The 26,567-nt window shown below is 41.3% G+C and overlaps 1 protein-coding gene across 2 annotated transcripts in view; it reads right to left on the bottom strand.

Moving 5' to 3' along the window:
- LOC149234520 (monooxygenase 2-like) overlaps positions 1-26,567 on the bottom strand; it is a 244,412-nt gene that overhangs the window by 123,611 nt on the left and 94,234 nt on the right. For both annotated transcript variants that reach the window (XM_089371861.1, XM_089371860.1), the window contains one exon: positions 6,425-6,587. In XM_089371861.1, the coding sequence (XP_089227987.1) occupies positions 6,425-6,587 (163 nt within the window). The remainder of the gene's footprint in view (positions 1-6,424; positions 6,588-26,567) is intronic.

The following is a 26,567-nucleotide window of genomic DNA, read 5'->3' as shown; positions in this document are numbered from 1 at the left end:
TTTGGTAAACCCTTGATGGCCTGCCAAAGGTGAATCATGTGATGCCTGTAGTATCTTCTTCTTGAGCTGAGACCCCTCAGTCAAGAAGATCCAGTCCCTGTAATAGATGATCTCATCGACCACCCTGTACCTGTCATCTGCCACCTACCCATCCAGAACCTCACATACAAACCTGTCCTTGGAGTACTCTACTAAGAGTCGAGCCCTCCAGTCTGTGTCCAAGCTCATAAGAGACAACGTGGTTGGTCTACATGAAAGAGCATCTGCTACCACGTTGTTCTTACCCTTGACATACTCAATGTCAAAATCATATGCTTGGATCTTGCTGATCCACTTTTGCTGCCTCTCTTGTAGCTGCTTCTGCTCCAAAAAGAATCTGAGGCTGTTGTGATCAGTCCTCACCCTAAACCTGTTACCCACCAAATACTGCCGGAACTTGGCCAATGCATGCATGATGGCCAGCATCTCCTTGTCATATATAGAATACAACCTCTCGTGTGGAAGGAGCTTCCGGCTCTCATAGGCTATAGGGTGACCTCCCTGCATCAATACTGCGTCGATCCCCTCTCCCAACGCGTCACACTCCAAAACAAATGGCCGCGTGAAATCTAGCAATGCAAGCACTGGGCAGCTGCTCATAACCTCCTTGAGCCTGTCAAAGGCTCGCTACGCTGTATCCGACCAACTGAAAGCCCCCTTCCTTGTCAAATCTGTTAGGGGTGCAACAAGCTGTGAGAAACTCTTGACGAACTTCCGGTAGTAAGTACAAATGCCAATGAACCCCCGGAGTTCTGTCACGTTTCTTGGCTCTGGCCACTCTCTAATGGCCCTGATCTTCTCTTCATGGACTCTCACTCCGTCCGCCCCTATGATGTGCCCCAAATACAACATCTTCGTCAGCCCAAACTCACACTTGGAGAGTTTGGCATAGAACTGCTGCTCCTGCAAGATACGCAACACTGTCTCAATGTGCTGGAGATGCTCCTCCCAAGTCCTGTTGTAAATGAGAATGTCATCAAAGAATACCAACACAAACTTCCTCAGGTGACTGCGGAAGATGTGATTCATGCAAAACTGAAATGTGGCGGGGGCATTGGTTAGCCCAAAGGGCATCACCAAGAACTCAAAGTGCCCATAGTGACACCTGAAGGCAGTCTTGGGAATGTCCTGCTCCCTCACACGAATATGATGGTACCCAGATCTCAAATCAATCTTTGAGAAGAACCGTGCTCCTCTCAACTCATCCATCAACTCGTCGATCCTGGGTATGGGGTACCTGTTCTTCAGTGTCTTCTTGTTCAGGGCCCTGTAATCAATGCACATCCTCAATGTGTCGTCCTTCTTCTTCACCAACACCACGGAAGAAGCAAAAGGACTTGTGCTCGGCCGAATGTGCCCAAGAGCCAGCAACTCCTAAATGGCCCGCTCAATCTCATCCCGATAGGCCTTGGGATGCCTATAGGGGTAGTGATCACTACCTGAATACCCTGCTAAAGCTCAATGGTGTACTCAAACCCCTGGTCCGGTGGTTGTCCTGGCAAAATCTCCCCAAATACTATGGCATACTGGTTAAGGATGGACTGTATCTCCAGATGTACCGTCCGCCCTGTAGTCCCTGCCTCTGATGCACGTTCTACTGCCCACTCTATGTCTCCCTTCTAGAAGACTGCCTCCATCCGATGAGCCGAAACAGTCTGAGGCAGATATGTGTGTTGTCCCCATATCTTCTCATGCCTCCTTGTAATCAATGCACATCCTCAATGTGTCATCCTTCTTCTTCACCAACACCACGGAAGAAGCAAAAGGACTCGTGCTCGGCCGAATGTGCCCAAGAGCCAGCAACCCCTGAATGGCTCGCTCAATCTCATCCCGATAGGCCTTGGGATGCCTATAGGGGTAGTGATCACTGCCTAAATACCCTGCTCAAGCTCAATGGTGTGCTCAAACCCCCGGTCCGGTGGTTGTCCTAGCGAAATCTCCCCAAACACTATGGCATACCGCTCAAGGATGGACTGTATCTCCAGATGTACCGTCCGCCCTGTAGTCCCTGCCTCTGATGCATGCAGTTCTACTGCCCACTCTACGTCTCCCTTCTGGAAGACTACCTCCATTCGATGAGCTGAAATAGTCTGAGGCAGATATGTGTGCTGTCCACGTATCTTCTCATGCCTCCCTGTCTTCTCATCATCCCACTCCATCTCTAGGGTCTTCCAATCTGTCGTGACCTTCCCTAGAGTGATGAGCCACTGAACACCCAGTATCATGTTGGTGTTCGGAATATCGACCACGAAAAAGTGGTCAGTCAATGTGTAGGTGCCCATCATCACTGATAGCTTTGGAACATAATAAGCACACATCATGGTCTGATCTCCTGGGACCAAAACTAAAAACCCATCGAAGCTCTCTGTTTGTATACCTCTCCGCTCAACCATCTGTGAATCGATGAAGTTGTGGGTTGCCCCGCTGTCAACCAAAACTGATACTCGCTGGCCACGTACTGTCCCCTGTACGCGTAGCGTCAAATACTTGGGAACTCCTTGCAATGCTGCAAGGGCCCCTCCGGTAGGTGCAAAAGATGCACCACCTGCTGCTGGCGGTGGAGGTGGCAAAGGTCCCTGCATGGCATGGCTATCTCCTGCCTCCACATCATCCTCATCATCCTCTTCCCCACTGCTCTCGGAGAAGACCTCAATAAAATGTGCTTTGCCAGCAGCACATCTATGTCCTGGTGCCCACGGCTCCTGACAAGTGAAGCACAACTGCTTCTTCTTCAACTCCCTCCTGGCATCATCGTCAATCTACGCTCGTCCTGGATTCCCCTTTGGAGGTGGAATCCTCACATCCTCCCCCTTAGACTGGAAAGTCTGTCTCTGGGGGTAAGGTGTCCAAGTCCTGGGTAAGACATCCTGTAAGTCTCGGGTCCTGCTAATGGCGTCTTGGAGTGTGGCTGGTCTAGTGGATCAAACTAAACCCCGAAGTGGCTCTGCTAACCCCTGGAGTGTGGTTGGTCTAGTGGATCAGACTAAACCCCGAAGTGGCTCTGCTAACCCCTCAACATACATATAGATCCTCCGTGTCGTGGATAGATCTGGCACCATCACTGAGACCCTCAAGAAATCTGCAATGTAGGTCTCTGGGCTCCCTGTCTGTTTGAGCCTCGTTAGCTCAACAAAACGCTGCTCTGGATCCCTTTGATCAAATCGCTCCATCAATCTCCTGGTGAACTCTGCATATGTCATCACTGTGGAATGTCCGAGTGTAACCATCCCATGAAACCACCAATCCTGAGCCTCACCATCCAAATGCAATGTTTCCACCTTGATGGCCTTTGTCTCCGACATCTGGTTAAGCTGGAAATAAATGTCCACCTTCTCCACCCAAGACTTTGCCGAACTGTTTAATGAACCATCAAACGTAGGCAAGTGGAATCTACTCGCTACACGGTGGGTGTCACCATCATGGTAATGTCGGTACCATCTATGATGGTCGTGGGGTCTACTATCCCGCTGGAGCTGAACAAAGTCTCTAAATGAAAGAGCATCCCTGAACCCCTGCCCATAGGCCTAGTACTCTACAAAATAATCGCCCATATGACTGGGCTCTGCCTCCTACTAGGCTCCAGCCCCCGTGTCTACTCCTAAGAAGGTGGGCATGGTAGAGCATGTAGGGGCATGCGAGGCCACCTGCTGTGCAGTATCACGCTACTCTGGCAAATGATGGGATGCACCCGATCCCTCACCAATCTGAAAAACTCGTGGGCTCTCACGCTGTCTGGCCTCTACTGTCGTGAATCTCTGCCCCATCACCTCAATTTGCCTCTACAGATCCTGCACTGAATTGAGGAGCATATCCGCAAATCTCTTCCTGTCCTCGTTTGCCATCGGATCTTTCTGCTCTGTGTCCACCACATGCTCCTCCTATTCTGCGTCCACTATCAGAACACAGTCTCCCTCTCCGTAGGTATTTTCCAACCTACGCCTAGTGTCTCTGTATCTCCTACCTCTGCAACAGATGTAGGGTTTTTCCCCCAGTGTCATAGATTGCTAGCTCCACAGGCTGAGCCAGAACTATGCTCTAATACCACTCTAATATCCCTTTTAGGAATATTTCTCAAATACCAGCAAACCCCAACCAGAAAAACGTACAAGTGGTATAATAGCCGGAAAAATCACAGAGACGAAATAACGATAGTGCAGCGAACAACAATGTATACATGAAACGTAAACAAATACTCAAGAAATGCAGCAAGAAATGCTAAGTCATTTTATTATACTGAGCAATAGAATGAGTACAGGAGGTGATAAGAAAGATGGCACCTTGACTTGCACAAGGCAAGTGAAGAAATACACTTAGAATAGCAAAGGAATGGCCTCACACTGATCTATGTCCCAGCTACTGGAAAACTGTTGTGCTACTGGAAATCGAATGAGGATTTGGGTCTGTTTCCCTCCTTAGAAAAGGCTGAAACTCTGGAATCAGACTCTACTCAAGAAACCCAGAAAAAACCCAAAAAGCTTTCCTGGAATGGCCGACCCCCGAAAATCACCCCCTTGGGGTTTTGCGCAGTCTCTCTCGGCTCTGCGTTGCCACTGAATGAAACCCTCCAGAAATCTGCCTGAAACCTCTGCTAAAACCCTCCAATATGCAAGGGCTGATCCCCTGCTCAATCTCCCAGCACAAATCCTACTGCAAACCCTCAAGCCAGAACTCCTGCCAGAAAGAACTGCGTCATCCCTCTCAGTGCTGCGCAATCCTCCAAGATGCTCAATCCTCCTGCCAGAAATGCTGATGAAACTATTGCCAAAATGCTGATGGAAATACCTTGCCCGAGTAGGCACTCAAAGTCCCCCGGGGCTAAGGGTGAGATCTCCGAACGGAAACACTCAATGCACTAAACAATGCTGCAGACTAGCTAAACAACCAGCGTGCTCTAAGTCGAAGTGACTAGTTCAAATGCACATAACTGAATGATCAAAATGAGGGGGCTTCTCTCTCCTTTATAGCCTTTGCCTCTCTCAATCCTAAGGCTCACCTCCTCCAACGTGATTCCCCTCTTGCCACGTGTTTCTTTCCTTCTGCGCAGTCCCTCCAAGTGTCTGTGTGGGCTCCATCTCTGCGTCCCCCTTTGGCCCCCTTGGCTCCCCTTTAAGTCACAACGTTGTGCTACTAGGAAGTGACTTTTATTCTAGAAGTGAATTATGTCCCCTTTTCTCACCTTTTTATTTATAAATAACTATAGAAGGCAAAAAAATTGAGCAAAATCAAATATTCCAATTAGCCATGGCTAATTAGGAATATTACACCCCCGCTTGAAGAGCCAGCATATCAGACTGGACACCATAGTCTCAATTTCTATGTACATCCTAAGGAAAAATAAGCTACTTGTATCACAAGTTCTTCCTTTAACCTATGAATTGAAAGTTCTTACCTTAACCTATTGAACAGAAAACTCCCATATGAACTCTTTCTACCTTCAAAGCTATGTTCATAATAGTTACCTCAAACAAAGCAAAGAGTGATCAGCAGTGACCAGAAAGGCAATAAACATAAAAGTCAGAAGAATTTCCCTTGACTGCAGAGGGTGGAGAAACAAGATGATAAAATGTGTTGAAATTTCCTTCCAAAGAGATCTGGCCACACTCCTAAAAGATATGTTTCAAAACCTTTCTTCCAAACACAATGTCCATTGGTGATACCTGATCCAGCTAGCCTGTGCTTGAGAATGCATGCAAAAGAATGTACCAACCCAAGATTCTAAGCTTAAAAGTACAAAACAGTCAATCAGTACCTGATGTATTTTTGTAATTTTTTACATAGGGCAGCGGTTTTCCACCAAAAAATAACAGGTTTCTCTAGGAAGAAAAATAATTAGTTGATGGTCCAAGTCTCATCTCTCTCTTTGAAAAGGATACATCAGGTCCTCATAGGGACATCTGTCAAAAAAGAGATATATAAAAAGAAGCATTTTTGTTCTTTCCTCAAATGGTCTTGTTTAATTTTCAAGAAGAAAGAAAATGAAGATGGTAATGAAATATCTGGCAAAGCTATCCCTTATTGTTTTGACGTACGTCTACAAATTCATAAAGCATGGTATCCTTCCGTGTGTATTAGTTTTTCAAGAGATGATTATGATAAATTATTTTATGGAAGAGGAGAACTTTCACCATGTGCAACTTCCCACATTATGATAAAACAAACAAACGTCAACAGCTTTCTTGATTGTCTGGCTACATATGCCTATCATTCATTCATGTAAAATAATGTCATTTTTCTTGATACAGGAGTGAATATTTCAAAACAGGAACCTAACTAGTCTATTATGAATATTAATTTCTTGATTTTAACAATTTTTGGCATGGATTATGTGACGTTTTAGGACCTCTCTTTCACATGTTAAATTGTGTTGTTAAAGAAAAGACATTACCTTGGCGAGTATCTCCGTACCATCATCCAATTCTAATTTTATTTGACTGTTTTTTGTTCTTTCAATGGTTATGATGTGTGAGCCAAACCATATGGTATCTTCTGGCATATTTCGAGCAAGAGATTCCAGGAGGGCCTTGCGTTCCACCGCACGCAATTCCTGGCTGTTAAATTGAAAGACAATGAGAACAGTTGAGAATGGAGGAAAATTCAAAGAAACTTATAGGAAAGCTATAAAAATGAGTATTCTTACAATTAAGTGATCTGTAGCTTTGAGGTTGTAGTGATAGTATTTCTTTCGTTTCTTCATTTCTTGATTCTAAGGTTATTATTAGATCAGATTTCATGAGTCTACAGGCTGAGAAAATGAGATCACAGGAGCACAATAGAAGAAAAGGCACCAACTCTTAGCTTTTCGTCAACCCTTTGGACATAATAATCCAAAATTAGGGTTTAAGAATCAAAAATAAAAAATGTTTACTTTTTACCATTAAACAATCCTTAAGGTGTGGTCTTTTAGAGAATATCCAAAACATCTCACAGATATTGCATTAGGGGAATTTTGAGGTCACAAATAGGCCTTGAAACAAAATTGACTATCGAAGTCAACTGTAAAAGAACCAATAGGATTCAAGATGATGATGTCAACCATAAAGCTAAATAGTTTTTGGAGGTAATGGAAGAAAACTGCTTTTTTAAATCATATTTTCTACTTATCTCTTGATAGGTTTACTCGAGTTTCAAGCGTAGGCACTCGTTGGATGCGGAATTAAATTCCACATCCAACTTGTATCCAGTTTACATACTTCTGATAAACTCATAGTAGGATAAACTAGAACTACAATGAAAGAAATGTGTTTCTTGAAAAAAAAAGGTTTTTCATGTATGGAACTTATGCAAAATTAGTGCTCATTGGATGTGGAATCATCCAATGAGTTCTTTCACCTGAAATTTAAGTAAACCTATAAGGAGATAAGTCAAAAATACAATTAAAAAAAATAATTTTCTTTTTTTACCTTTGAAGATTCGTAGGTTTTATTTTATTATTTTCCTTAGGAGACCCATTTCAGACCTCAAATTTTCCTTGATGAAAGTTTTAAATAGCTTTCTGTGGAGAATTATCATTCCATTGGGAATTGCCACTATAGTGTTCCAAATTCATCATTTTGAATTGTCAGGAAATAAATTTAGAATAGCATAAAATGTAAGCAATGTTTTATGCAAGTGATGTCTACAGAGTTGTGGTTCAGCAGTGACAACAATGGCATGTCAGGCCACCCACGAATGTTCAAGTCTTGAGGAGGCATGAATAAGCAATTGGGATCAAATGTAAATCTGGATAATTTTCATGTAAGAGTACTCCTTGTTGCAGAAGCTTAGACAAAGGGAAAATGAGTAATAGTAATAAAGATTCAATGCCTTTAAATTAAATCTGTTTGGAAAGGAAAGTATGGGAAAGGAAATGATTATATTGAACTAAATCTATTTGGAAGGGAATATATGGGGAAGGAAAGGGTTCATTCTAGTTATTCGTAAACAAGTGACAAAACCAAAATTACATAGAGAAATAATGATCAGAGATCCTCTTATAACAAAGGCCATTCAAAAGCCAAAAGAATGATAGGAATTACTTCAGCCTGGGAACAAATAGTGGAAGTAAATTCTAGGACATTGCTAGAAAAGCTTTTTGTACGACTAGCAACCTTTAACTTTACAAAAGACTCTCAACACTAGGATCTAATAAATATATAAGAACAAATTGTTATGGAAATTTTCCATTCATAAGTATATATTTTCCATGCAAATGCTCGAACTATAGTGGAGAGGTCCAAACTTACAATCATTTAATCTGATCCAAACTCACAAGTATCATTTAATCCATTAAACTCGCAGGGAATCTTCACCAAGGCTAATGATTGTGAAGGGTTTATGATCAAGTTTATATATCCAACTTTTCTTGATAACATCCAGAAAATTGGTAATTTTTTTATCATACTTCTCAATAGTAGACCATTTAGTAATGGTCGTGCCCTTCACTACCCTATTGGGGTTAGTCATTTGTCCTTATGTTTATCCATGTTACATCTCAAGCTTGTTTGCATTATGTAGATGAGATTGAAAATCAAGACCATAACATTGAAGCAAGATGAGAGAATTTTGACCCCAATAGTAAACCATTAGGTAATATCTAATGCCAATGTGGTAATCAATCATATTTTAACCAGATTGTCTTGGTAGAAGGATGCCCACCAATGCTAATTGAGCATTCATATGCCCATCACTAGATTTCTCCCTTCAACCTCAATTGTTAGGATAGCTCCAACTAGTTTCTTCCAGGATCCTCCAAGGACTACCCATCTAGGACCTAGAAATCCATAGCATTCCCCAAGGGACATTATCGAGGTTGGCATTGTCTCACTCACAATTATGGAAGGTGACATGGACGGTTTTTCTTTCTTCTCTACATCTACTTGAACTTTGAGTACAATATAATAAATTTCTCTTTCTATATGTTGAGGTTTATCCTCGAGATTTTGCCACTCACTCTTTACTTTTATTTTTCATCTCACTTGTGTTTATATTTCTTTTTCTTTTTCGACACTTAGGAGTTGCCTAATCCTTCCAATCATACCAGCCCAGCATTTGAGTACTAGACCTTATGCCATTGTTCTCTTGAAAGTCAACAACTAAAATAGGCATGCACCATTTTAAACCTTGAGGTAAAACATTTAATACATACCCCATAATTGAGATCGGTTGCTGACCAAAGAAAGATGCCATATAGTCAGCTACTGGATCATGGAACAGATGAGAAAAATTTATGGTTGTCTCCCTTTCTTGAACAATTTCCAAGGAGGAATATTTCTATAACAGGAAGCCATCGACATTGCATGGCTCTTCAACTATGGGCTCCTCTCGAAGGAGTTGTTGTTGGTAATCTTCTCCCCAATTGTTTGTAAGCAAATCTCTTTGAAAGTCTGCAATAATCTCATCCTCTTATGAATCATTTGAATCATAGATCATAGAATCTTTATTGACTTTAATATCAACTTCTTGAACTTGTTCTCCATTTGAAGGACGTGGATCGTAAATTGGTGCCTCTTTATTAACCTCCTGGTGGGCCTCCTCTTTTTGTGCAGCTTCCCATGACTGGGACTGTTGTATCCCTGCATTGCTCAACATCCCATTGGAGTCATACAAATCATAAGAAGGAGAATCATCAAATTCAGAAGAACAAGATCTTTGAGGGTCTATTTGCAACCTGATAATGTCTCCTTCTTCCCTTTATTGATTGTTGGGCGATGCTTCTTTATGCAAGTATATGTTTTCTTGGAGTTGAGCCCCACAAACATCTTCAGCAGGATCATTAACCTCAAGTATATTTTCAACATTAAAATGTGCACAACAATCTTCAAACAAAGCACCCACTGGATATAATCTATTGCAAAAAAGATTAAATGCTATGTGAAAGCTCTTTAAGGAATATATGCTTCCATGAGGTATTGTTCTGTACCAAACTCTAGCATCTTCAGCTAAGGAATACATGAAATTTTTCATTTTCACATATTCAAAAACAATACCTAGTTGTTCCATGCCTTCATGAACATCCTTGAGGTGTTGGTCCAACGTTCTATCTGTGTTTCCACTAAATCTAGGCAAATAGGTATACCATTCATGACCTGAAGGGACATGATGGGGATAACCAACAACAAAAGAAAAATCCAATGGGGCAGATTTGTTGGCCAAGAATGCAGGAATGGCCATTTTGAAAACCCCTTTAGGTGAGTGATCTCAAGTTCAGATGTAGGGGAAGTTTTCTGCTATTTAGCATCAGAGCGAGAATGAGGCCTCTTGAAAGCCAGGATGACCAAATAAGGATATAGACAATGGATTCGCCAATGTGTTTACAATAAGATTCAAACAATGGAGTCGCTAAGGTGAGAGATCTTCAACCCACACTTCCCTTACTCACATGACAGAGGGAATGTAAAAATTGTCGTACCTAGGGAAAAATATTCTAATTCGTTCCCCGACAACGATGCCAGAAAGATGTTGTCACTCCTAGAGACAGTCTATGGGTTGATAGGAGACTAATCCCTAGGACATCTTAATTAGTGTTGTCAAATTTATCTTAAAGACTTATAGCACCATAGTTTTTACATGTAATTCAAATAAGGTTGATTCAGAACCATTCATAAAGATACAATGTATGAACCAACGTACATGCAAGAATACACAGGAAATGATCCTCGGTTAGTGGTGGCCAAATCAGATTGAGAGCTTGCAGCAAATCAGTTGTTAAGACAGATGTAATGGTAGAAAATAGTAGAGGAGAAATCCATCATACAGAGCTTAAACTTTAAGAATTATATATATATCTGGATTTAGAGAGAAACGAGAGAAAGGGAATGTTTATGGAATGCTAAGATACATGGAGCGCTTTTTAAAGACTTAATTTCCACATCAATACAGGCATTATCCATCAATAACTTGATCGAAATGAATCTTATACAGGCATTTTCCATCAATAACTTGATCGAAATGAATCTGCATCTAATGAGAAATATGTCTAGCAGCTACGTGACACGAAATTTGAGAAGAATATTTAACATATATGAAAACACAAAGGGAGATGAACATAATGCAATCCAATAAGTTGGAATCACCATAAATACTGTATTAATCTTCTGACAAACATACATAAATCGAAATTCATAACATTGTCTTCATGAAAACAGGAAAAGGCCCTTTCCAAGAGTTATTTCCAAAAATTTTGAACCTTGTTTAAGTGTTTCTTCCCTCTATTATAAGGAGAGGGGAGCTTTGAAAAAATGTTACAAAATATCTTAGCCGAGCTCCAACTGTCTGATCGACTAGATGTCTCGACATGCGATGGCTCTGCTGCCCAAAATGATTACAACATATTTGATTGCTTCTTTAAAATGCAACAAAGTACAAAATAACAAAACATGGGAAAATTGAATGATGACCATAGAAAATCATCTCCATGCCACTTCCTGTGATCACCTTTGATCAGAACACACGTTTTCCATGATGTTCCTCCTCTGTTACTCGACAAGTTCACCTATCATTTTCGCATTAACTGCTTGAATTCCCCACTTTCTGGAGATGGGAGCGATCAACTGTCTGTTTCTTGTCACAGTGCAGAAATAAAGGTCAACCTGGTAGTCTTTCATTGCTTGACTACATGGAGCTCCATGCTGAGAAATTAATTCTTAGGTGACTTGCACACTGGTTCCTGAGTCCCATACCTCCATTTATCTCATCGAAGATGTGTGTCGGAGCACAGAGATGGCTTGTATCACTTCAAAGCAGACCCAACACTCTTACCTGCAGATCGTCGTCCTTGCTGCCTTGACCCAACGATCTTTAACAGTCACCATTACTCCTAAGACTGACTCCTCTGTTCCCGCATTCAATATTGTAGTTGATGACCCATACGCCTTTAACTCTCTATACCGTGCTTATTGAAGGAATTCCATATCGCAATCTTCACAATGGTGCAGTATTCTAATCTTCCGATTGTCGACCTTCGATATGACGAGCTCCTTCTGCTTAGTCATTCCCGTATTTCTCACCATAGGACCGAGGGTCGTGACCTGCCACTTAGCCTTGAGGTGCTAGAGCGTTTTTATTCCTGTTGGGGGCTATTTTTCATTTGTTAAGTGCTTAGCACCCTTGGTTCTTTAAGTTCTTCTTAACCATGCACTAGCCAAATATCAAAGCCCCTCTCATCGAAGTTTCGAATTGGGGATTTAACTTTGGAGTTGCGATATTCCCACTTCCGATATAGCCCATATAGCTCTCGATGCTTGGCCCCAGCTCCGCGCCTTTAGTTCTTTGAGTCTTTGTGACTGTGGTGCCAGCACAATATCGGAGCCCCCTTATCAAAACAATTTCAAGTATCAAGTGTTACAAAGTGCCGACATCTTCAACCTCCGATATGCGATCTCCAATATGATGTCATCACTCCACGTGGCACCTCATGAGTGGTGACACGTGTCACCCAAATTTGTACCCTTAGCCCCCTCAAAAAGCCAAAACTGCCTACCACATGTCCTTCCCTACCGCCACATCATGCTGATGTCAGATGCCACTGTAGCTTTGTCGGAACCAATCATATGCGGCCATGTGTCCTACTAGAGGAGAGAGAAAATGGCTCGCCCACCTTTGATTTTGCGATGAAATCCTTTTTTAATCATTTATCAGCGTTCACAACGGTTTTTAACACTATTGGCGCTTTACCCATGTCACAACTTTTAAAATGTTCTCACGTTCAAAAGCTTTGATTCTTCGATCACCGATATGCTTGATGTTGTGATGTTGCGATGCATTGGTATGCCCGACCTCTGATATACGATCGCCGATATCTCTAATGCTATGATGTTGCGGTCACCGATATCTCTGGACCTCCAATATACGATCTCCGATATTTTGGACCTTCCTAGGGCTTTAATCCTTGAAACTTCAGCAAACCATATCTTTTGATCCAGGAGTCCATTTTTGGACTTCCACATATTGTTGGAAAGCTTGTTCAAAGCACTTTCCAATGGAGTGGGTCTGATGTAGGCATTGAGTCCTTCTGCAGCTTGGAAGATGACTGCAAGCTTCTATGCTATTTTGCATCCTTTTGACATCATTTGGCACCATTCGAATAATTTTGCAATAAGTGATAACAAGTCCATGCCCAAGAGTTTCCATGATAAGTAAACTAAAATACTCAATTACCAAATGACAAGGTATACCTTTAGGTTTGGGAGGCCCACCTTCAAACATACGATCATGACAGATGGATGAGGGACCACATGGTTGGCTCAGGTGGTGGAGAAATGGCACAATGAGCTAGTTGGTGGCTGCAAGGGGCCATTGGCTACCAGCTGAGGACCATCATGGAGAAAAAATAAATTTCCCTTAGGGATATCACCCACAAAATGGTGGGTAACAAGGCCCAGATGAGGTTTGTCTCATACATTGAGACATGGTAGGGCTAGCACCATCTTCAGTGCCCTCAACATTGGAGCAGAGATATAGATTTCGCCACTTGGAGACCCATGAGACCTAGTTTTGTGCTCCAAACCATATTTAGGGGTCCACGGGATTATTTGCATTGAGACAAAGGAGTCAAACCCTCCATCATGATTTTAGAGGCCCTCTACACTTGACATGGTACAAGAAGGCCTTAACATGAGCCCTCTAAAGGCCCATGTATGCATGATGTCAACATTTCAATCCTCTTGTGGGTTAATTACTTATGTTTCACATTGGTTACTAGGTCAATCAATGACTTGTATATATTGGAGATCACTCCATTGTCATCAATCATAATCAAACTTGTGAAGTTGGACCTCTTTAGAGAAATCGCACTTGGTTCTTGTGGGTAAATTAGAGATCTTTGGATTCATTTTGATGTTTGAAAGCTGATTTGTGGATATTCTTTGGAGCTATTCTTGGTCTAATGGAAGGATATATAGCATGTTATCTTGTAAGTCAATTTTATTGTTGAATATTTATTTCTTGAATGTCTAATGCATGGAACTATTGATTCTAGGATAATTTTTGTGCCCTAATTTGTTGAAGATCAATTTATTGAAAGATATCTAAATGAATATTATGTGAATTACTCATCATAACATGTAATGAATCTTCCTTGTGGTGAACTCCTTGTAGCTCTCCCATGAAACTCCATTATTCCATTGAATAGGTATATGTTGGAAATCTGATTGCTAGGGCATCAAATTTCGGCCTCCTTAGGAACAAATTTGGCTTCTCTTAAGCATCCTAGACTCTATACACCCATAGGACAAGGAACTAGTTCAATCACTTGGTGATCACCCTCAAAATTTATCCACTCTTCTTCTCTCTCAAAATCGTTCCTTTTAAGGCTAGACTTGTCAACTAGGGCTTGGTGTGAAATTCTAGGGAAGGCGATTTTTGGTGGTTGGAGAGCCTAAACATGAAGAGGAGTTTATTGGCTACAAGATCTCTCATTTTGGTGGGAATCTAGTTTAATTTCATCCATAAAATTTGTTTCCCTAGGTGTTTGCCCTAGGAGGGAAACCCTAGTTTTCCTCTCTCAACTTGAGGACTTCTTTGAAGGTTTCATGAGCCTTGACCTTGTTGAAATAAATCTTAAGGAACCTTTTCTCCTTTCCTTGATTCTTGGGAACTCCAACACTTGCCTAACCTATCAAACACTAGGTTTGTGCATATCTTTCTAGGTCTTCTTGTCGAAAGTGGATTGCTTCCTAGTGAAGCCTTGAGCTAGATATTGAGTCTTTCTTAAGGAGATCCTAGTTGATCACCTTATTCTCCACCTTTAGAATACCTTCCTTAGGTGATCTTATTCTACCAGGCGTCCTCCCATCAGTGAAAGTCTGTAAAGAGTAAGGGGTTTTGGTTATGGTGACAGTCGGCCACTACCTTGTTGTTAGTACTTGGTTTAGTTTTAGCCTTGTATGGTTCCCTCTCCAAGGCTTGCTAGATTTTGTGGTAACATTTTGGCATCGTTGTCGGCAACATGAAGTGTGTGTTTCATCCGTAACAACAATATAGATCATTTTTGGCCACTCCACTGGAAGAACAAATCCCTAGTTCTTCATTAAGCCTCAAATTCAATGCTTGTAGGGTGAAGCAAGCATCTTTAAAGGCATTTCATGTTCACCTTGGTGACTCCATATCTGAATCTTACGAAAATTTGCATGGCAAGAAATGGTTCACTTGAAGGGCCTAATTTCTATGTTTCATGATGATGAACGTCAATCAAATGGTCATGATGTCATTAGTAGCCAAGAGGAGCTTGATGCCCCTCTTAAAGAATCTCTTGGGAGCCATGAAATGGAGGAGCCTCTCTAATGCCCTAAAAGGGGGTTGTGTTTCTTCCCAAGATATGATGATTGTAGCACACCTTGTTCTTTCCTCGATAATTGGGATGATGTGATTGAGCCATCTATCTCTTCATATCATATGAATGATATGCCCAAGCTTGTTCTTCATCAAAATTTTATGAGCTTGATCATTGAATTATACATTCTTTCATTGCAAACATGGTGGCGCAAGTTGGATTCTCTTTTCCCTCCTCATCCATGATCCTTGATACATGGTCCTCATGTGTTCATGCCTCCCACCCTTACCATTCGTCAAGCAAATATTGCAATGGAAAATTTGATATTTGGGTGCCCTGCCTCATGATGGTTCATAAGGGAAAGTCCTTTTATATTGATCTAATGATATGTTGGTTAAATTGGATATATGACTATACTTAGCTCATGTATTAAATGTTCACATTGCATGGTAGTGTTGGTGCATTGCAGGTTTCTTTTGCATAGCTAACATCATCATATCATGTTCTCGTGCTAGGTTAGATTTGCACCTAGGATATATTTTATTTTCTGTATGGGTTATTTCTTTTATGAAAAACATGAGCGATTATAGGATGCCCAGTGCACATGCTCCCAAACAGTTGTATTGTAATGTGCAGATTATAGGTTTGTGGTCCCAGGAGATTGTTGGAATTCTCATGAATTCCCCATTCGAGTACATCGATCATGGACTCTACAGTGAGCTCATGTCCTAGTTGGAGCTATATGTTACCCACAAAAAGTGGGTGACCCCATAGGAGAAATTTTCTCCTAGTCATCTCTTCCAACTGACAGCTAGCAGCTCCCTGATAGCCACCGAGTAGTCGATGTGATTTTCCATTCATATCTCCACCACTTGCATTAGTCATATGTTTCCTCGCTCATTTGTCAAGAGCACATGTTGGAAGGTGGGCTTTTGATCAAAAGGTACTTTCTTCATTATGCAATCAAGTGCTTATGCTTGTTTGTATTTGGGCATATTGGCATGGATTATGAGGTGACTTGGAACGAAGAAGGGTCTTGGTTGTAGTATTCTTCCCTCACCTTAAATGGGGGATTAATTATCTATCTTAGTTGAGTGGGACTGCTCCTTGTTAGTGTCAGTCTTTCCAGCCTTCCTCCAGTGATCAAATATGCTCTTACAAAGTGGTCTCAGAGTGTCAAGGTCAAATTTTGTCATTTCAAAAAGTCTTCAAGCAAAATTTGGTCACTAGGCATTAGGTCTAGGGTTTGCTTTCACTCCTTTCAAAATTTCCCAAATGTCGATCCATGTCATCATTCAACTGAGCCTATCATCATTCATAGGGTTGTCATTATCATGTCAGTGTCTAATGAGTCATCTTACACCTTGTTCATGCTTCAGTTGCGCCTAGGCAAGGTCATTTCCCTCTCCTAGGGTTTTGAAAGCTAATTTCTCTTGGATGGTCAAATCATTAGCAAAACTTGTATCCAGATGTTCATACACCTTCCCCTATCCTTCATGTACCTTATTAAACACTTCCCATCCCTGAGATCCCCCAAATTCTTCATTTTCGCGCAAACCCTAGTTTCTTGCTACAACCTGGTAATTTTCTAGGTTGGGCTTGTGTTTTGCCCTTTTGGACCCCTTCCCCTCACTCGATCTCCGCGATTCCACTTTCCCCTGCTTCCTAACATCCCTCCCTACTTCCAAAAATTTCCCCAAGAATTTAGAAGCCTCTTATCCCCTTCATTTCGCTTCATTTCGACAAAATCCCTTGTTTCACACATCGGGATAGGTTTTACTCACATGATGTTTCTGAGCAATCAAAGATGAATTTGGGAAAACTGAGAGAGGTTTTTGTCCACAACATGCCAAGGAAGAAAAACCTCCTTCACTTTTTACACAGGTGTCATGGTTTTAGAGAAATGTCAAAAATACAATCGCCAGATCCAAGGAGGTTGAGCAAAGCACTAAAACGGAGAAAAAGGCCTGATCCACTCCAAATTTTGGCCGAAGCCTCTTTGAAGGAGCATGGTACTTGATGAGACACCCCCAACTCAAATTTCAAAAAATTTGGAGAAGTTTTTGTCAATTTTGAAATTTTTGTATTAAAAACAGGTTTTTGCCCTCAACGCGTAGCACGCCGCGCGCTACCCTGAAGATGGGGAGGTCCAATTCAAGAAAAGTTTGCATTTTTGGATTTTTCATGACAAATTACACTTGCTCAGCAATTGCCAAGACATTTCATCAGGTTTTGAGCCCTCAGAAGGTCAAAAAAATGCAAAAAATGACTTTCTGCCACTTTTTGGACACACAGGAAGCAGTCTTGGGAGATTGCAATTTTGGAGGGGCAAATGGACACCAAATTGAGAAATTCCACTTGGGTTGGAAAGTAGACATCCAGACCTTTCCAACAAGCCTACTTTTGCCTCATTTGGATGCCGGGAAGTGCCTCAAAAGTTGGCTCAAAGGCGCGCTACGCGTAGAGAATTGGGGCGCTACGCGTAGGGAAATTTGCCAGATTTTCACCTACAGCTCAGCAAAACGCAGATTTGACTAGTTTTGACTTTTTGGAGTGATTTTTCATCCTCCTTGATGTAATTGATGTAATTTTATGATGTCATGGCACTTATTTATCTCTTCTAGAAGATTCATTCATAAAAAGTCAAAAATTTAATGAATGAATTGGTTTCCTAGCTTATAGAGGCAAGTTGTTTTGACTGCCTAGATTTTAATGCTCAGTTTAGAATTGATTGAAAGAGCTCCTAGGATGATGAGCTCGACCCCTAGAGGCAAGGGAATGTGTTAGCTTGCCTATATTATGTATTTTCTCAATCATTTTCAAAGGTTGGAGAGGTTGGACTCTTGAGGGATAAGCTTAGATTGTATTACACATTGTATCTCTGCAATTTTGGCAAAGGAAAGACCAGGGTTTTGCAGCACTATTTGGGATTCCTGTGGTTATTTGTGTTGATGGTGTGTTTCTCTCATGTACTTGTAAGTTTGTTATGTGCATCATTTTCCTACTCTTCTCTTCTGCAAATTAAGTAAATGAAGTGTTAAGGTAGAATTCATGGTTTCTATGCTCTGCCTTTAAGTTTGCTTAATATCTATGTTTTCATCTGTTTAAGGAGAACTCTCGATGGTTTCTTGCTCTCCTTGACTCCTCACCGGTCATATCTATCCACCCAACTCTTTCAAAGGCATCAAGACAGTCTCCTACCTTGCCCCAAAAAGACCTCTGCAAAAGCTGTGTCCCATCCCCACACCCAAAATTGCTTTCCCCCTGTTTTCCACCAAAACCCTAAAAATCTGAAATCAAACCTTCTCTATCAGTTTACTAGCCTAAAATCAGTGTTCTTTATTGGTTATCTCTGCCCTTTGAAGATCTTTGCCGAGATAGACCCGGAGAGAGCCCTCTCCTGTCCTCGTAGGGCTAGCTACGAGGCTAAGTGGTTTGATGTTGTCTTGGATTTTGCCTTCTTCAGCCTGAGGCCAGATTCGAGCGCTAACATGAGTACAATGATCAAATGATGCATATGAGCTATGACAATGATGAGGAAAGTGCATCAAAGTTTGAAGTAAGTGAAGGATCTTTGCCTTTTTGTTTTGATTCGTTTCAGTTCATCAGAGATAACTACCATGCAATCAGAAATCAAATGTCAACAAGTTTTTATTTGGACCATCTTGAGAGCAATGAAAATTTTGTTCAAGACTTCTCATATTCAGATTTGCAACCCCCGAAAGCCATTGATTGTCAAGTTGCAGTTGAAGACTTGGAAGTGGACACACATGATTTAATGATTCAAGGTGACTCCATACCATTCTATTTTGAATCATTTCAGTTTTTGAAGGGTAGATTGCATAGTAAATCTTCAAATGAACAGCCTATAACAAATCAGCAATCTCTCAGTGTTAATGTTGAGGATGAGACAGATAACAAAATTCTTGAGCAGCCTGTAGCATCAGATTTGCAGCCACCAAATGAAATTGAAGGGCAGATTACAGATGAAGCTATGGAAGATGGAATACATGATTTGATGATGCAGGAAGATTCTATACCCTTTTGTTTCGAAGCATTTCAGTTTATAAGGCAGAATCTTTGTAAAATCTCTCAAGAAAAAGATGAACAGCTAGAAGGATGTCATACATTTTCAATGGATACATTACAATAGTCTTTTCAAGTTTTTCATGATCCAATAGCTGATGTTTTGGATGAGGTTTGCAGTCAAAGTCTTTCTCCATTGACTACATGTGAGCTTGAAACATGTGCTGACATGAACTTGATCCGGCAGCCGGTTTCTTTGTCATTTTTAGCAGAGGTCTCATCACAAGGCTCAGATCAAAGTTTGCATTCATGGTATGAGGAGAAGAGAAGTAATCCATTGGATGAGCTAAGTTCCAGTGTGCTTGAATTTCAAGATCCTTATGCAGTGTTTTTGGAGGTGGATAGAGAATTCATATCATTCTACGGATCTGTTTCTAAGTTATCATGGGAGTTGCCGTTCATTAGTTCTCTCTTGTTGTTCATAAGTGAGCACTTGCAGAAAATTCGAACAGCAGATGGAATACTTACTTGGTTGCATTGGTTGTTTCATTTCACTTGATCAGGTGATGAATGAAACTGTTAGAGTAGGTTTTGATGAATAAGCTCCACTTTGAGCATCATTTTCAGTTGGTCGATTGTGTTTAAGTATCGAGTCAGTTTTTAGTTGAGTCATGAGTCCTTTGTGAGTCAATTTTCTGTCTTGTTGTTAAGTTAGTTTGTGTCGGTTTTCAGTCATGCATTTTAGTTTGAGTTTTTGACTCCATTGCCCAATGGATAAGGCGCTCGTCTGCTATCCCAAAGATCTGCCGTTCTTGGCATCTCCAAGGAGCTACCATCCCCATTGGAGCTAATGTTAGTGTCAGTCTTTCCAGCCTTCCTCCAGTGATCAAATATGCTCTTACAAAGTGGTCTCGGAGTGTCAAGGTCAAATTTTGTCATTTCAAAGAGTCTTCAAGCAAAATTTGGTCACTAGGCATTAGGTCTAGGGTTTGCTTTCACTCCTTTCAAAATTTCCCAAATGTCGGTCCATGTCATCATTCAGCTGAGCCTATCATCATTCATAGGGTTGTCATTATCATGTCAGTGTCTAATGAGTCATCTTACACCTTGTTCATGCTTCAGTTGCGCCTAGGCAAGGTCATTTCCCTCTCCTAGGGTTTTGAAAGCTAATTTCTCTTGGATGGTCAAATCATTAGCAAAACTTGTATCCAGATGTTCATACACCTTCCCCTATCCTTCATGTACCTTATTAAACACTTCCCATCCCTGAGATCCCCCAAATTCCTCATTTTCGCGCAAACCCTAGTTTCTTGCTACAACCTGGTAATTTTCTAGGTTGGGCCTGTGTTTTGCCCTTTTGGACCCCTTCCCCTCACTCGATCTCCGCGATTCCACTTTCCCCTGCTTCCTAACATCCCTCCCTACTTCAAAAAATTTCCCAAAGAATTTAGAAGCGTCTTATCCCCTTCATTTCGCTTCATTTCGACAAAATCTCTTGTTTCACACATCGGGATAGGTTTTACTCACATGATGTTTCTGAGCAATCAAAGATGAATTTGGGAAAACTGAGAGAGGTTTTTGTCCACAACATGCCAAGGAAGAAAAACCTCCTTCACATTTTACACAGGTGTCATGGTTTTAGAGAAATGTCAAAAATACAATCGCCAGATCCAAGGAGGTTGAGCAAAGCACTAAAACGGAGAAAAAGGCCCGATCCACTCCAAATTTTGGCCGAAGCCTCTTTGAAGGAGCATGGTACTTGATGAGACACCCCCAGCTCAAATTTCAAAAAATTTGGAGAAGTTTTTGTCAATTTTGAAATTTTTGTATTAAAAATAGGTTTTTGCCCTCAACGCGTAGTGCGTCGCGCGCTACCCTGAAGATGGGGAGGTCCAATTCAAGAAAGGTTTGCATTTTTGGATTTGTCATGACAAATTACACTTTCTCAGCAATTGCCAACACATTTCATCAGGTTTTGAGCCCTCAAAAGGTCAAAAAACATGCAAAAAATGACTTTCTGCCACTTTTTGGACACACAGGAAGCAGTCTTGGGAGAGTGTAATTTTGGAGGGGCAAATGGACACCAAATTGAGAAATTCCACTTGGGTTGGAAAGTAGACATCCAGACCTTTCCAACAAGCCTACTTTTGCCTCATTTGGATGCCGGGAAGTGCCTCAAAAGTTGGCTCAAAGGCGCGCTACGCGTAGAGAATTGGGGTGCTACGCATCAGGGAAATTTGCCAGATTTTCACCTACAGCTCAGCAAAACGCAGATTTGACTAGTTTTGACTTTTTGGAGTGATTTTTCATCCTCCTTGATGTAATTGATGTAATTTTATGATGTCATGGCACTTATTTATCTCTTCTAGAAGATTCATTCATAAAAAGTCAAAAATTTAATAAATGAATTGGTTTCCTAGCTTATAGAGGCAAGTTGTTTTGACTGCCTAGATTTTAGTGCTCAGTTTAGAATTGGTTGAAACAGCTCCTAGGATGATGAGCTCGACCCCTAGAGACAAGGGAATGTGTTAGCTTGCCTATATTATGTATTTTCTCAATCATTTTCAGAGGTTGGAGAGGTTGGACTCTTGAGGGATAAGCTTAGACTGTATTACACATTGTATCTCTACAATTTTGGCAAAGGAAAGACCAGGGTTTTGCAGCACTATTTGGGATTCCTGTGGTTATTTGTGTTGATGGTGTGTTTCTCTCATGTACTTGTAAGTTTGTTATGTGCATCATTTTCCTACTCTTCTCTTCTGCAAATTAAGTAAATGAAGTGTTAAGGTAGAATTCATGGTTTCTATGCTCTGCCTTTAAGTTTGCTTAATATCTATGTTTTCATCTGTTTAAGGAGAACTCTCGATGGTTTCTTGCTCTCCTTGACTCCTCACCGGTCATATCTATCCATTCACTTATTTCAAAGGCATCAAGACAATCTCCTACCTTGCCCCAAAAAGACCTCTGCAAAAACTGTCTCATCCCCGCACCCAAAATTGCCGTGCTCAGTTTTCCAACAAAACCCTAAAAATTTAAAATCAAACTTTCCCCCATCAGTTTACTAGCCTAAAATCAGTGTTCCTTATTGGTCATCTCAGCCCTTTGAAAACCTTTTACCGAGATAGACCTGGAGAGAGCCCTCTCCTGTCCCCGTAGGGCTAGCTACGAGGCTAAGTGGTTTGATGTTGCCTTGGATTTTGTCTTTTTCAGCCTGAGGCCAAATTCAAGCGCTAACACTCCTAATGGCCCATGACTTTAGGAAGGGGCACTACTTGGGAATCCATGATTGAGATAGCATTCCCATCTATCCCTTTTCCATACTTATCACTTCCCAACATACATTATGAGCCCTTATTCTAGCTCCCTTCTTCGGGTCAACTCACCATTGGTTCATTGGGATTTGGCATCCACACATCCTCATACCTTGGATAGGGCCTGGAAATGCACCCTTGGAGGTTGATGTAGCTAACACACAAGAAAAGAGCATATGATGGCCACAAGAAAAAAAAGGAAAAAAAATGCAAAAGATGGTTGGGACTTATAAATTAGCACATGGAAAAAAGACAAGCATGAGATCTACCTCTATCATATGGCCATCACTCGGTTCCTCGGCCAATGTTGCCTTATCTCATAGAAGACAAGGAACTTTTGCATGTCCCAACTCCTGATGGGCAATTGACTGCCCCATCCCAAAGGGGGTAATAACTGCTATACATCATACAAAGCAAGCTCTCATTCCTCGAGCTATGAGTAGTAATACAAGGAAAATTCGAGAAAATATAAAAGGCAATATCAATGGGTGGAAAAACAAAGGCCGAGGTAACTCATGCATCCACGATTTCTCCCTCCTCACATCTATACACCCAAGATGAGGTATTCCATCATAGCTAGTCCCTTTGACCATGGCATTTAGCCATGGAGTTCTTCCCCCACCCCCCGGTTCCATCATTATTCACATGGAACCTATCGGTAAAAGGGCAGACTGAGGACATGTCACTTCCCTTTGGGGGTTGGGAACACCTATTAGGGTGGTTTATTAACCAGTGTAGCACGATTCTTATAAGACTTGCGAATACCCACGGGTCTTGACAGGTTCTATAGCAAGACAAGTCACTCGCATAGGACCCGCGGTCTCTACCTGTATTCGTCCAAACTTGCATCGAAGTTGTCTACCCATATTGAACCCGTGAAGACCCACATAGAACCCACGTAAGACCCGTAGACCCACCCAAAATTCATATTTTTTAATTTTATTTTTTTGCGGAGTCTTATACGAGTCGTTCCCGAGTCTTATATGGGTCACAAAATCAATAGCTAGACGAGTCTTATACGAGTAGAGGTTGTGCAACATTGCTATTAACCACTCCTACCTAGGTAGGTAACACCATTATGAGACTAGGGCCCCAATTTTGGAAGAGAAGCCACATATGAAGTGTTATTATTCCCATTTCTTTCAAGCTTGGTTCACTTAGATGCACAAATGATTTATGTACCTGATGATGAAATTTGTAGCACTGGATATTGTGTGTAATTGGCAGGTGGTTCCATCTATAGGTTTGGGAAACTTAACTGGGGTCCAGGTCCTCTAGAGGGACATATTGACACCCACAGGTGATGCGGTAAGAGCCATGGGACTCTAGACAATTGTAGAGCATCATTCGTAGCTATGGGTACCTTCAGCACGCATAGATTCTACACTTTTTCCAATATTATCCATGAGATGATGCACCTAGACCAACATGTGCCAGTTGGCTTAACACTTCATGAGGGTCAGGCAATTCATCCAAGGCCCAGATGAGATTTGTATCATACCTTGAGACATGGGAGACTAGAACCATCTTCAGTGCCCTCAACATTGGAGCAGAGACAAATTTCACCACTTGGAGACCCATGAAACTCAGTTTTGTGTCCCAGATCATATTTTAAGGGTCCATGGGATGATTTGCATCGAGACAAAGGGGAAAACCCATCCATCATGATTTTAGAGGCCCTCTACACTTGACATGGAACAAGAAGGCCTCAATATCAACCCTCTAGAGGCCCACGCATGAATGACATCAACATTTCAGCCCTTTTGTGGGTTAATTACTTATGTTTCACATTGATTACTAGGTCATCCTTTGACCTAGGGTCTTTTTCTCACATTACTTTATGATTTAGAGGGGCTTCTAGGTCTAATTCGATTTAGTAGGACTTGTATATATTGGAGATCACTCCATTGTGATCAATCATCATCAAACTTGTAAATTTAGACCTCTTTAAAGAACTCGAACTTGCTTCTTGTGGGTAAATTGGAGATCTTTGGATGCGTTTTGATGTATGGATTCTGGAAGCTGAATTTTGGATATTCTTTGGAGCTATTCTTGGTCTAATGGAAAGATATATCGCATCTTTTTCTGAGGAAATATTTGGGCCACCCGAACGGATCACATCCAGTCGGCTTATTAGCAGAGCCTAACCCTGAGGGCATCGAGGAGAATTTACCCCATGATGGGAGGTACTTTAGCAATGGGAAATCGACCAATTGAGCTAACCCTTAAGGCTTGGAAGGATATATTGCATGTTATCTTGTAACTCAATTTTACTGTTGAATATTTATTTCTTGAGTGTCTAATGCATGGAACTATTGGTTCTAGAATGATTTTTGTGCCTTAATTTGTTGAAGATCAATTTATTGAAATACATCTAGATGAATGTTGTGTACATTACTCATCATAACATGTAATGAATGTTCCTAGTGGTGAACTCCTAGCTCTCCCATGAAACTCCATTATTCCATTGAATAGGTAAATGTTGGAAATTTGATTGCTAGGGCATCAAATTTTAGCCTCCTTGGAAAAAATTTGGCTTATCTTAAGCATCCTAGACTCCATATGCCCATAGGACAAGGCACTAGTCCAATCACTTGGTGATCACCCTCAACATATATCCACTCTTCTCTCTCAAAATCGATCGTTTTAAGGTTAGACTAATCAACTAGGGCTTGGTATGAAATTTGGGGAAGGAGATTTTTGGTGGTTGGAGAGCCTAAACATCAAGAGGAGTGTTTTTGCTACATGATATCTCATTTTCGTGGGCATCCACTTCAATTTCATTCATAAAATATATTTCCCTAGGTGTTTTCTCTAAGAGAGAAAACCTAGTTTTCTTCTCTCAACTTGAGGACTTCTTTGAAGGTTTCATGAACCTTGACCTTGTTGAAATCAATCTTTAGGAACCTTTTCTCCTTGCCTTGATTCTTGAATCTTCAGAAATCCAACACTTTCCTAACCTATCAAACCCTAGGTCATGTGCATATCTTCCTAGGCCTTCTTATAGAAAGTGGATTGCTTCTTAGTGAAGCCTTGAGCCAATATTGAGTCTTTCTTAAGGAGATCCTAGCTGATCACTTTATTCTCCACTCTTATAATACTTTCCTCAGGTGATATTATTCTACTAAGATTCCTCCCATCAGCGAAAGTCCATAAAGAGCAGGGGATTTGACTATGGTGGCAGTGGGCCACTACCACATTGTTAGCACTTGGTTTAGTTTTCGGCGGAAAGAATGGGCTTGGATTGTACCCTTGTTCCCTTTTCCCAACTTGGTGGTTAAGATCGTATCCTAGTCCCATGGGATCTCCTCTATTGGCTACTAGCTTTAGGAGTGGATCTAAGTGGGAAAACTCGATTTTGGTTGCATGGTCCTACTTCCCAATACCATATATCTTGCTCCCCTCCACACATTATAACCCCTCTTCACAATGTTCCCATCCGGGTCCACATTTGTCCATTGGGTACACAAAGTGTTAGCCTCTCCCACCCTTTGTCCACAATTTGGGTCGGGCCTGGAACAATGCCCTGAAGGTTGATGCAGCTAAAAATAAAGTTAAAAGCATAGTTTGGCCACTTATAATAGGAAATTTACTATAAAATGAAAAATATGGTCGGGACATAAGAATTTAGCATGTGGGAAAAATCCAAGCATGAGCTCTACCCCTATCACTATGGCCATCACCTTGGTTCCTAGGGACCCTATGTGTGCCCCTTGCATCATTAAGGAACCCATGATTGTCCCAACCCCTGGTGGGTGATGCACTGCCCAACCTTAAGGGGGTAATCACTACATTATCATACACATCATGCTCTCATCCCCTGGAGCCTCGAGCAGTTAAAAGAAAGAAAAATAATAAAAAAAGGCAAAATGCATATGAAGAAGAGTGGAAAAACAAAGGCCAAGGTAACTCATGTACCATGATTGCTCCCTCCTAAATCTACA

This window comes from Pinus tabuliformis, chromosome 8, assembly GCF_031772625.1.
Source record: "Pinus tabuliformis cultivar Carrire ecotype Pingquan chromosome 8, CPIR1, whole genome shotgun sequence".
NCBI classification, from domain to species: domain Eukaryota; kingdom Viridiplantae; phylum Streptophyta; class Pinopsida; order Pinales; family Pinaceae; genus Pinus; species Pinus tabuliformis.
The sequence above is the reverse complement of the archived record's forward strand: the minus strand, read 5'-3'. Positions and strand labels throughout refer to the sequence as shown.